This window comes from Bos mutus, chromosome 3 (genome assembly GCF_027580195.1).
Source record: "Bos mutus isolate GX-2022 chromosome 3, NWIPB_WYAK_1.1, whole genome shotgun sequence".
In the NCBI taxonomy this organism is placed as follows: Eukaryota; Metazoa; Chordata; class Mammalia; order Artiodactyla; family Bovidae; genus Bos; species Bos mutus.
In genome coordinates this window covers 81,496,283-81,508,480 of record NC_091619.1, presented here as the reverse complement: position 1 = coordinate 81,508,480, position 12,198 = coordinate 81,496,283, and the positions used below count along the sequence as shown (strand labels likewise).

Sequence of the window (12,198 nt, the reverse complement as noted above, 5' to 3'; positions counted from 1 at the left end):
AACATGAGTTCTTGTTTCAGCTCTACCAATCATCTGCTGGGCTTCTGACCTCCATGAAGATACTTAACCTCTCAAAGTCTGCCTTTTTCTGTAAAGCAGATTAATAGCCTTCCCTGCCTGTGTCAACAGGTAGCTATGAGGATTGAGTACTAAATGTAGGTAAAAGTATTTTATAATCCACACAGCTCTATAATATGTAAGGGATTATTAGCATTTCTGCTGCTCTACTTGTGGCAGTTATAATATTGCTGGGACACTTACAGAAGTGATTAAGAACATAAACTTGAAAGTTGATAGATTTGAACCCTAATCGTTGCTTTGACATTCACTAGCAGAATGAACTTGAACCTTAAGCTCAATAAGCTTGTGTTTCTTTGCTTTTAAAAGGCATTTGATAGAAATAATTTTCTAGATTAGAAGAGCTGAATAATGTTTATAAAACTTTTAGCATTGTTTTTGGCACACACTAAGAACTCACCAGAGTTGTGGCTGTACTTGTATTGCACAGGTCTCTAGCAGGACTCTCAGCCTCCGGCATCCTTGGTTTTCAGCAGTTACATTTAATGTAGGATTTCTTTTCTTCTTGCATTTGTCTTCTTGGTCAAATATTTTTAATACCCATTTCTTGCTTATCAGAGCTGTATTTCAAAATCTTTGTTTTAAGATTTAAGAATTTAAGAATTTATTTAAGAATAATTTAAGAATTTAAGAATAATTTAAGAATTAAGGCTTTATACTTGCCTCCACTAATCACCCTTCTTTTCTCACTAGTGTGAGTGCCCCTGCCGGGCACTCCACATATACATGTGTTGAATTTTCCCTCCTTATGCTTTTGTTCCTGTTGTTTCTACCTAGGTTGCATTCCCGCTTCCTATTTATTAATTAATAACCCTTATTCATTCATTGACCTTATTAATTCATAAGTCCTTGGAGAATCGCTTTTTTGAATCCTCTTCCAAGTTTTCTATGACTTAAAATGAATACAATAATGTACATAGATTAATAAACAGAGCACCTGAAATACAAGTGCTCAAAAACATGAGATACTATTCTTATGACCAACTTCATCCCACACTGTTCCTGTTGGGAATCTTTTTTTTTTTTTTTTATTTTATTTTTAAACTTTACAAATTGTATTAGTTTTGCCAAATATCAAAATGAATCCGCCACAGGTATACATGTGTTCCCCATCCTGAACCCTCCTCCCTCCTCCCTCCCCATACCATCCCTCTGGGTCGTCCCAGTGCACTAGCCCCAAGCATCCAGTATTGTGCATCGAACCTGGACTGGCGACTCGTTTCATACATGATATTATACATGTTTCAATGCCATTCTCCCAAATCTTCCCACCTTCTCCCTCTCCCACAGAGTCCATAAGACTGTTCTATACATCAGTGTCTCTTTTGCTGTCTCGTACACAGGGTTATTGTTACCATCTTTCTAAATTCCATATATATGCATTAGTATACTGTATTGGTGTTTTTCTTTCTGGCTTACTTCACTCTGTATAATAGGCTCCAGTTTCATCCACCTCATTAGAACTGATTCAAATGTATTCTTTTTAATGGCTGAGTAATACTCCATTGTGTATATGTACCACAGCTTTCTTATCCATTCATCTGCTGATGGACATCTAGGTTGCTTCCATGACCTGGCTATTATAAACAGTGCTGCGATGCACATTGGGGTACACGTGTCTCTTTCAATTCTGGTTTCCTCGGTGTGTATGCCCAGCAATGGGATTGCTGGGTCATAAGGCAGTTCTATTTCCAGTTTTTTAAGGAATCTCCACACTGTTCTCTGTAGTGGCTGTACTAGTTTGCATTCCCACCAACAGTGTAAGAGGGTTCCCTTTTCTCCACACCCTCTCCAGCAATTATTGCTTGTATACTTTTGGATCACAGCCATTCTGACTGGTGTGAAATGGTACCTCATAGTGGTTTTAATTTGCATTTCTCTGATAATGAGTGATGTTGAGCATCTTTTCATGTGTTTGTTAGCCATCTGTATGTCTTCTTTGGAGAAATGTCTATTTAGTTCTTTGGCCCATTTTTTGATTGGGTCATTTATTTTTCTGGAGTTGAGCTGTAGGAGTTGCTTGTATATTTTTGAGATTAGTTGTTTGTCAGTTGCTTCATTTGCTATTATTTTCTCCCATTCTGAAGGCTGTCTTTTCACCTTGCTAATAGTTTCCTTTGATGTGCAGAAGCTTTTAAGTTTAATTAGGTCCCATTTGTTTATTTTTGCTTTTATTTCCAATATTCTGGGAGGTGGGTCATAGAGGATCCTGCTGTGGTGTATGTCAGAGAGTGTTTTGCCTATGTTCTCCTCTAGGAGTTTTATAGTTTCTGGTCTTACGTTGAGATCTTTAATCCATTTTGAGTTTATTTTTGTGTATGGTGTTAGAAAGTGTTCTAGTTTCATTCTTTTACAAGTGGTTGACCAGATTTCCCAGCACCACTTGTTAAAGAGATTGTCTTTAATCCATTGAATATTCTTGCCTCCTTTGTCAAAGATAAGGTGTCCATATGTGCGTGGATTTATCTCTGGGCTTTCTATTTTGTTCCACGGATCTATATTTCTGTCTTTGTGCCAGTACCATACTGTCTTGATAACTGTGGCTTTGTAATAGAGCCTGAAGTCAGGTAGGTTGATTCCTCCAGTTCCATTCTTCTTTCTCAAGATAGCTTTGGCTATTCGAGGTTTTTTTTATTTCCATACAAATTGTGAAATTATTTGTTCTAGCTCTGTGAAGAATACCGTTGGTAGCTTGATAGGGATTGCATTGAATCTATAAATTGCTTTGGATAGTATACTCATTTTCACTATATTGATTCTTCCAATCCATGAACATGGTATATTTCTCCATCTATTAGTGTCCTCTTTGATTTCTTTCACCAGTGTTTTATAGTTTTCTATGTATAGGTCTTTAGTTTCTTTAGGTAGATATATTCCCAAGAAATCCCTTGCATTCCTATACACTAATAATGAGAAAACAGAAAGAGAAATGAAGGAAACAATTCCATTCACCGTTGGGAATCTTTACTCCCTTCATAGTTAAGTAATACTCATGATTCATTTAAAAAGTAAAAATTTCCCCTTTTTCTTTATGTGACATCACTTGCGTGTATAGAAAAAGAGGGATCCATTTCCAAATGGGTTTATCAATTAGGATTCTGTCACTTTTCCTTCCCTTGTTATCACCATGTTTTATTATAATAATGTAGGACTGTAAACACCTCACTAAATTGTATTCTTTTTTAGGGCCAGGCTTATTGTCTTCCTGATCACTGAATCCTCAGTGCTTAACATGTAGTACTTGCTTAATAAATATTTGTAGAATAAGTGAATGGCTTTTCTACTGTATCCTTGATGCTTCATATTAGTGTTGCATACTTACTTCTTACTGATTCAATTTGTTCTGCCATTACTTGCCAAATACCTACTTTGTAGAACATAAAAGAATTAATTGCGCAAGTCTCTAGACTCAAAGAACTTGCAGTCTAACATGGTAAATAACACATGTATGTTACTAAAATAAGGTGTCCTAAGAGATAAAGTTTTAGGAGGAGTTCACAGATGAATACCAGAAGATGTTCTCCTGGTAGGAGAACAGATATATTGAATTTTAAAATATGAATATGGTTAGATAAGAATGTAGGAACAGCCTAAACAAAAGCCCAGAAATAAGAAAAATCAGGGTGTGGAAAAGGGAGAAGAATACAATAGGTATATGAAAGGGAGTAATAGAGGATGGAATTGAAAAAATAAATTGAGGTCAAATGAAAGAGGCTTGAATTTAAATCTCAGAAGGACTGGATGTTATGCATTAGGTATTTGGAGCTGTTGAAGGTGTTTTGAATAATGAAATAGTCTGATCAGGGCTCTACTCCAGGTAGCTTAGTCTAATAGCAAAGTCAAAAGTGTCTTGACATTAAAAACCCAATTAGGAAGTTACTGCTATAGTGTCTCCTAAGAGTTATGAGGACTCGTGTGTACTTGAGAGTCAAGATGTTTATTCCATTCCTCCATAAGGCAGGCAGAATCTTTTAGAATATCTTTATAGAAGAAAGAACCATCATTTTCTTTTTGTTTCAGAAGTTGTGCTTTTTTGAATACCAAGTGAGATGGAACAGACTTCATAAAGAATGGAGAGGTTGATTACCCAGGGAATCCTATTAGCATAATTTCCATTTAAACTTTTATTGTGTATTGCCTTTCTGGAATTCTGAATAGCCTTGAAAATATGGTCACAATTGGGAATAGGAGAAAAAAATTTAATTTGTCACATCAAGCAAACATGACTTTGCAGAAATATTGGTGAACTTAGGTGGTTGGCAATGAAACTAATAAATCATTTTGTGGGTTTTTTGAAGGGAGTATTGGATTTATGAAATATGGGGATGACAAAATTTAAACCAACTTAAGTTTTATTTTGGGGAAAAAAAGTTTTTATTTGTATCAGAGAGGTATAGTTGCTGGGGTTTTTTATTATTAATTTTGGTTAGTAAAATCTTAAAAGGAAAACAGTTGTATATACTGATATGATCCTTTGTCGTGTTAAATAAGGAGAGGAGGAAAGAAACACTATGTCACTTTTATCTGCCCAGAAGTGTTTTTCTAATCCACAGTAATATCCTTAACTAATTTAACTTTCATTGATAGCCTACTCTTGAATAAAATATAAATTCCTACTGTCACGGTTCTCAGTGTCTAGAGGGCGAAAACTATAGACATTTAGTGGGTATGAAAAAAGTAGTACAAAAAATATAACATCTATGATCACTTTATGTAGAAGATCTTGGAGGAACCCAGTGGAGGAAGTTTAAAGCTTTCAGAGGGTTTGGAAGAGACTTCTCAGTAGAGATTGAATATCATTTCTTATCAGTCCTTTTTTGGTGACTCTGGAGTGGGGGGGTGGGGGAGGTGGTAAAGTCTATGTTAAATGTATGAACCATGAGCCTTGCCCTTTCCTCTCATTTATCTATAAAGCATAATTCACTATGGAATCTTCTGACTGTAGTCTTCACAGGGAAAGGTTATTCTCTTTGAGCAGCCTTCGCTGAACGGGCAGCTTTGGACAGGTGGTCTGAAGATCAGCAACAGGGGAAGGGAACACCCAGCCATCCAGAATAGCTGGATCATCTTGAGTGTTAATGGGCTGCTATCCATCAGCCAGATGGTCTTCAACCACCGTGATGCGATTGTGCTTTGGAAATCATGCCTACTGACCTGTTTTCCCCTTTCTACCTGACTGACTCCTGTTTTTTAAGCTCCTAGTCAGCAGGGTAATTTATACATATAAGCCATTCTGTTCTCAGAACAGAACCCTCATTGTTTTGCTCTGTGCTTCATTTAAGCATGAAAACTCTTATGTAACGCTCTCCTAGAAAAGTAAATACTTTATTTGCTAACCTCTTTCGACTCCAACTTCCTTTTTACCTGTCTCTTCTCTCCATCTAGATTTTGACTTCAAATCCTCCTTTATGGAGCTATCTCAGACTAAACCAGTAACTAAAAACATAAGAAATGTTTTAGAAGAGACTCAAGGTACAGTTATAAAGAGCATCAACTTTGAAATGAGACAGAACCTAGGATGAATATAGAAATGAATTAGACTCAGGAAATGAATGAGGCACAGATGTTGGATTCAAGCATTTTCCCATCTTATTGGGGAGATCAATTCTTTACATATGTAATTAGGATACAAATGAGATGATGGAAGTGACATAAGAGGTTCATGTAAACTGGTAGGTAAGCTTAGGGGAAGAAGAGACATCCTTCAGCAAGAATAAGGAAAGAATTTATGGAGTAAGGTGCATTTGAGACATGGCATTGTATGATAAATTCTGTGGATGTTAGATATAAAGGGTATTCTTTTTTTGTTTTTATTCAAATCTTAAAGGATATATAGACCATCTGTCTTGCCCGTATTTTCTTGAATTTTCAAAGTTAAAGCATCAAACTGCTGTTTTCTTTCCCTCTTTAGTATTCATTTTATAAAGACCAAGAAAATTTCATTTCTTATATTTTCATGCTGAAAGAAATGTAAAGATTTCTCTGATTCTCTAAATAATACTTTCCTTTTCCTAAGGAGACATATATGTAATTAGATGAATGGCATCAGCTAACCATGATCTTGGTAAAAAATCTCTCATCTGGGACAGAGGAGGTGACCATTTGCAGGGTTACTTGAGAAGCCACCTGTGGGTTTGTCTTACAATCCAATGCTACAGTTACAAGCATTGTTTCTATTACATCCTCCACTTGGATAGCATAGCCTCCCCAGGGCCTCTACAGGGCTTCCTACAGCTTACAGAACCAGATACTAAGTAACCAGGGCATTAAAGGTTTTTCTTCCTTTTAAAAGTATCTATTTTTTTCTGTCTCTAGAACTTACCCACTATCTAAAACACTGAAAAGCTATATATTTTCAAGCTTTGTTTCTTAACTTTGACATGTTTGTATTATATGGTAATTTCTTGATTACGCAAAATTCATAGATGTTCTATCTAATGAAAATTTCTGGGTAGCAAACTCTAAAATACTTTTTGATAATCTAATGACAGTGATATTTTTTAAGGTTGCGAATCCTGTCTTTCATAAGATTAGTTATCAACACTCATAAATGAAAAGAAAGAATAAGAAACAGGAGCATCATTTGATTTACTTAGGACCTGAGGCATAGTTACCAACAATATGGCCTTTGGTGGTAGTCTTACCTAGCTGTGAATCCTGGGTCTGACTCTTACTGGCTAGGGTTCTTTAACAGATTATTTTAAATGTATCACTTTTTCTTATTTGTGAATTGGCATCACAGTGGTACTCATTTATTTAGCCTTTTTATAACTACATGAAACAGGTCATAAACAAAGCCTGTCTCAACAAAAAGCTAAAAATAAAAATTAATAGCACCTAAGTCAGTTTAGTTCAGTCACTCAGTCGTGTCCGACTCTTTGCGACCCCATGAATCGCAGCATGCCAGGCCTCCCTGTCCATCGCCAACTCCCGAAGTCTACCCAAATTCATGTCCATTGAGTTGGTGATGCTATCCATCCATCTCATCCTCTGTTGTCCCCTTCTCCTCCAGCCCCCAATCCCTCCCAGCATTAGAGTCTTTTCCAATAAGTCAACTCTTCGCGTGAGATGGCCAAAGTATTGGAGTTTCAGCTTCAACATCTGTCCTTCCAAAGAATACCCAGGACTGATCTCCTTTAGGATGGACTGATTGGATTTCCTTGCAGTCCAAGGGACTCTCAAGAGTCTTCTCCAACACCACAGTTCAAAAGCATCAATTCTTTGGCACTCAGCTTTCTTCACCGTCCAACTCTCACACCCATACATGACTACTGGAAAAACCATAGCCTTGACTAGATGGAGCTTTGTTGGCAAAGTAATGTCTCTGCTTTTCAATATGCTATCTAGGTTGGTCATAACTTTCCTTCCAAGCAGTAAGCAGTAATTTCATGGCTGCAATCACCATCTGCAGTGATTTTGGAGCCCCCAAAAATAAAGTCTGACACTGTTTCCCTATCTATTTGCCATGAAGTGATGGGACCAGATGCCATGATCTTAGTTTTCTGAATATTGAGCTTTAAGCCAACTTTTTCACTCTCCTCCTTCACTTTCATCAAGAGGCTTTTTAGTTCCTCTTCACTTTCTGCCATAAGAGTGGTGTCATCTGCATATCTGAGGTTATTGATATTTCTCCCGGCAATCCTGATTCCAGCTTGTATTTCTTCCAGCCCAGCGTTTCTCATGATGTCTTCTGCATATAAGTTAAATAAGCAGGGTTACGACTATGGGGTCGCACAGAGTCAGACACAACTGAAGTGAATTAGCAGTAGCAGCAGCAATATACAGCCTTGACGTACTCCTTTTCCTATTTGGAACCAGTCTGTTGTTCCATGTCCAGTTCTAACTGTTGTTTCCTGACCTGCATATAGGTTTCTCAAGAGACAGGCCAGATGGTCTGGTGTCCCCATCTCTTTCAGAATTTTCCACAGTTTATTGTAATCCACACAGTCAAAGGCTTTGGCATAGTCAATAAAACAGAAATAGATGTTTTTCTGGAACTCTCTTGCTTTTCCCATGATCCAGCGAATGTTGGCAATTTGATCTCTGGTTCCTCTGCCTTTTCTAAAACCAGCTTGAACATCTGGAAGTTCACGGTTCATGTATTGCTGAAGCCTGGCTTGCAGAATTTTGAGCATTACTTTACTAGCGTGTGAGATGAGTGCAATTGTGCGGTAGTTTGAGCATTCTTTGGCATCACCTTTCTTTGGGATTGGAATGAAAACTGACCTTTTCCAGTCCTGTGGCCACTGCTGAGTTTTCCAGATTGCTGGCATATTGAGTGCAGCAACTAGTGTTGTGCTAATAGACATTTTAGAAGTTAGTGCATTACTCTTTAAGACAACCTGATGGGATAGTATTTTTAACTTGATATTTTAATCTATACTTTAAAAAAAAGTATAGTTGACACTTGAACAACATGGTTTGAACTTTGTGGGTCCACTTACGTAGATTTTTCCGGTATTAAATACTGCAGGATTACCCAATTTGTGATTGGATGCCAAAGGACCACAGATACAGGGGGCAAACTATAAATTATACACGAAATTTCAACTGTGGGAAGGATCTGTGTTTCTAATCCTCACGTTGTTCATGAGTGTACTCTACTCAGATTTAGAAAGTAACTTGCAGATAATCTTATAATTCTCATGGCAAAGTTGAGACTTGAGTTCAGATCTGGCCAATTCTAAAGCCCATGCTACTTACCTTCTTGAATTTTTTTTTCTTCTGGATATTTCTCATAACTCTCCTTTATTGTTTTATAACAGGCAATTGGTTCGTTGTTGTTCAGTCACTGAGTCATGTCTGACTCTTTGTGACCCCGTGAACTTCAGCATGCCAGGCTTTTCTGTCCTCCAATATCTCCCACAGTTTGTTCAAATGCATGTCCATTGAGTCGTGATGCCATCCAACCATCTCATCCTCTGTCACCCTCTTCTTCTCTTGCGCTCAGTCTTTCCCAGCATCAGGGTCTTTTCCAGTGATTAGGCTCACCCCATCAGGTGGCCAAAGTATTGGAACTTCAGCTTCAGCATCAGTCCTTTCAATGAATAGTCGGGGTTGATTTCCTTTAGGATTGGCAGTTTGATCTCCTGCAGTCCAAGGGACTCTCAAGAGTCTTCTCTAGCACCACAATTTGAAAGCATCAATTAATTCTTTAATACATACTAATTCTTCTGTAATTGAACAGTGTAGAAATAACTAAGGCAAAATTCCCCAATCCCTAATCCTACACCCCAGAAGTACACAATTTAAAAATTTTGTGCTATATGCTTGCAAGTATTTCCCCTGCATCTATATGTATATGATGCGAAGAACTGACTCATTTGAAAAGACCCTGATGCTGGGAAAGATTGAAGGTGGAAGGAGAAGGGATGACAGAGGATGAGATGGTTGAATGGCATCACCAACTCAATGGACATGAGTTTGAGTAAACTCTGGGAGTTGGTGACAGACAGGGAGGCCTGGTGTGCTGCAGTCCATGGAGTTGTAAAGAGTCAGACACAACTGAGTGACTGAACTGAACTGATATCTATATGCTGTGTGGGGCTCTTTTCTGAAAAGATTGTGCTAATTTACACTTTCAATCGTGTGCAAAAATTCCTATTTCCCTGCACCATTTTTAATACTGAATGTTCTCTATTTGCTTGTCCATTTGATAGATGAAAGAATGTCATATCTTTGCTTTAATTTGTACTTCTTAAATTATGATGTTGAATGTCTCAAAATCAAAACAATTTCTCTATAAACAGTCCCACCTGAATTTGTAATAATCCCAGATGGTGGTGTTTTAAAATAAAAATCCATATAAATATAATGTAGATAGTCTGTTTATTATCCTTATTCTCCTCTATGTGCCCCCAGAAAGCAAAGCAAATAACTATAATATTTAATATATCATAATTCAATTGAGAAGATGCCTAATGTGCCTTGGAATTTTAATATGGCTTATTATTACCAGATGTCTCATTTACATTAAGTAAATATTTTTAGGAATTTTCAGAAAAGAATCATCAAGAAAGCAAGTACTGTATTCCAACCCAGTATTTATCAAATGTTTTCCATCTGCTAGGCAGAGTACTCAGTACCTAAGTTTTAGAGATAAACAAGATAAATGTAAGCTTTTATCAAATAGTTTAGCCTTGTGCAGAAGATAAGCCAATGTCTCTGAAAGTTTTGACTGGAGAGGACAGCATAGCTAATTCAGACTGACTGAAGCAATAAATAAGTGTATTGACTGTGACTGTGAAGTTGCTCAGTCGTCTCTGACTCTTTGTGACCCCATGGACTGTAGCCTACCAGGCTCCTCAGTCCGTGGAATTTTCCAGGCAAGAGTACTGGAGTGGGTTGCCATTTCCTTCTCCACGGGATCTTCCCGACCCAGGGATTGAATCCACCTGCATTGCAGGTCTCAGACGCTTTACCGTCTGAGCCACCAGAGAAGCCCCAAAATAAGTGTATTCTCCTTAAAACGATTGCTAAGAATAAAGCTGAGCGTCAGGTCTGGCTGGTGCAATGCCCTGGTTTTGTCATGAGAGAACCAGTTCTCCCATCTTTGTCTTTGCTCTGTCATTCAATCTAGTTTGCTTCTGGCTATGGGATGGCTGTCCGTGGCTATTTGCTTTTTATGCTCTCTTGTTAATTTGGGAGCCATGGGGACTTCTTGTGATTCTTTTAAGATCTAGGAAGGACCTTTTCAGAAGTCTCTAAGAAACCTCTCTTGGTGCCTCACTGACAAGAACTGGACCACATACCCATTCCTGGCAGAATCATTGGCCAAAAGAATTGAGATTAGCCTTAAGACAGTCAGGCCTACTCTGGGGGCAGAGAGTCGTCATCACTGTTCAGTCACTCAGTCATGTCTGACTCTTTGCGACCCCATAGACTGCAGCACTCCAGGATTCCCTGTCCTTTACAATCTTCCAGAGACTCATCTCCATTGAGTCGGTGATCCAACTATCTCATCCTCTGTCATCCCCTTTTCCTCTTACCCTCAATCTTTCCCAGCATCAGGGTCTTTTCCAGTAAGTTGGCTCTCCCCATCAGGTGGCCAAAGTATTGGAGCTTCAGCTTCAGCATCAGTCCTTCCAATGAGTATTCAGGGCAGAGAGTAGGGATCAGCTTTCTCTTAGGTATATCTCTGAGCCACAGATAGATATCTGAAAAAAAAAGAAAGGCCTTCTCCTGGAAAGGAAGAAAAGAGGAAACCACATCCACAATATCCACTACAACAATAAAGCAAGCAACTCTGATAAAGTACAGTTTAGGTGACTGTGAGTGAAGAATGACATCTTTGCCACTTTTTTTTTTAATGTCTCATAGGATCAGAGCGGCACTGAACTGGTTAGTGGTGAGGAAGACTCCAGTCTTGAAGTCGGTCTTAAACAATCTCCTGAAAGTGAAAGCTCCAAACTGGTGAGAATCCTGGTTATTTCATCCAATGTTCCTTTTAGGGATGAATTGTTTATATTTTGGATCAGTTGTTGGGTTTACTTCTCTTTGAATCTCGATCTCTGAGACAGCGGAAGCTATTCTTTATAGTGAATGACCCATCCACATAGCGAATGACCTAAGGAACAGAGCGTCCTCCTGCTTTCTTGAATTGTGCTGTCTGGGACTAAAGAAGCAATCTCTCTTTTAAATCTTGTTTAAATTGGGTTTCTTTAGGCTAAGGTGGTGCTGAATTAGTTCTAGAGGCAAAGAAATAGATACTAAATGTATTCCTTTGTTTATAAGACTTATTTAAACTTACCCAGGGGCTAGAGCATTAGGAGAGAGTCAGTTTTAGAGAACTTTCCCTCCTTATGTGTCCTACCTAATTGAGATCTTGTTATTTAATACTTATGGAGCTTTTGCTGTATACCATGTGCTGTGCTGTGTTCTACATTTATTTTCTGATCCTCATAGTGTAGGTGGCAATATTTTTCTTTTACACATGAGGAAAGCTTGCCTTGTTGTTGTTCAATCACTAAGTCATGTCCAACTCTTTGAGACTCTATGGACTGTAGCCCACCAGGCTTCTCTGTCCAAGAGATTTCCCTGGCAAAAATACTGGACTGGTTTCTGTTTTCTTCTCTAGAGGATCTTCCCTGACTAAGGATTAAACGATTTCTTCTGCCTTGA

General features: G+C 38.1%; 1 protein-coding gene across 4 annotated transcripts in view; it reads left to right on the top strand.

Annotated features, from left to right (window-relative positions):
- PATJ (PATJ crumbs cell polarity complex component) overlaps positions 1-12,198 on the top strand; it is a 387,741-nt gene that overhangs the window by 268,389 nt on the left and 107,154 nt on the right. For all 4 annotated transcript variants that reach the window (XM_070367927.1, XM_070367930.1, XM_070367929.1 and 1 more), the window contains exon 31: positions 11,398-11,490. In XM_070367927.1, coding sequence (XP_070224028.1) covers positions 11,398-11,490 — 93 coding nt within the window. The remainder of the gene's footprint in view (positions 1-11,397; positions 11,491-12,198) is intronic.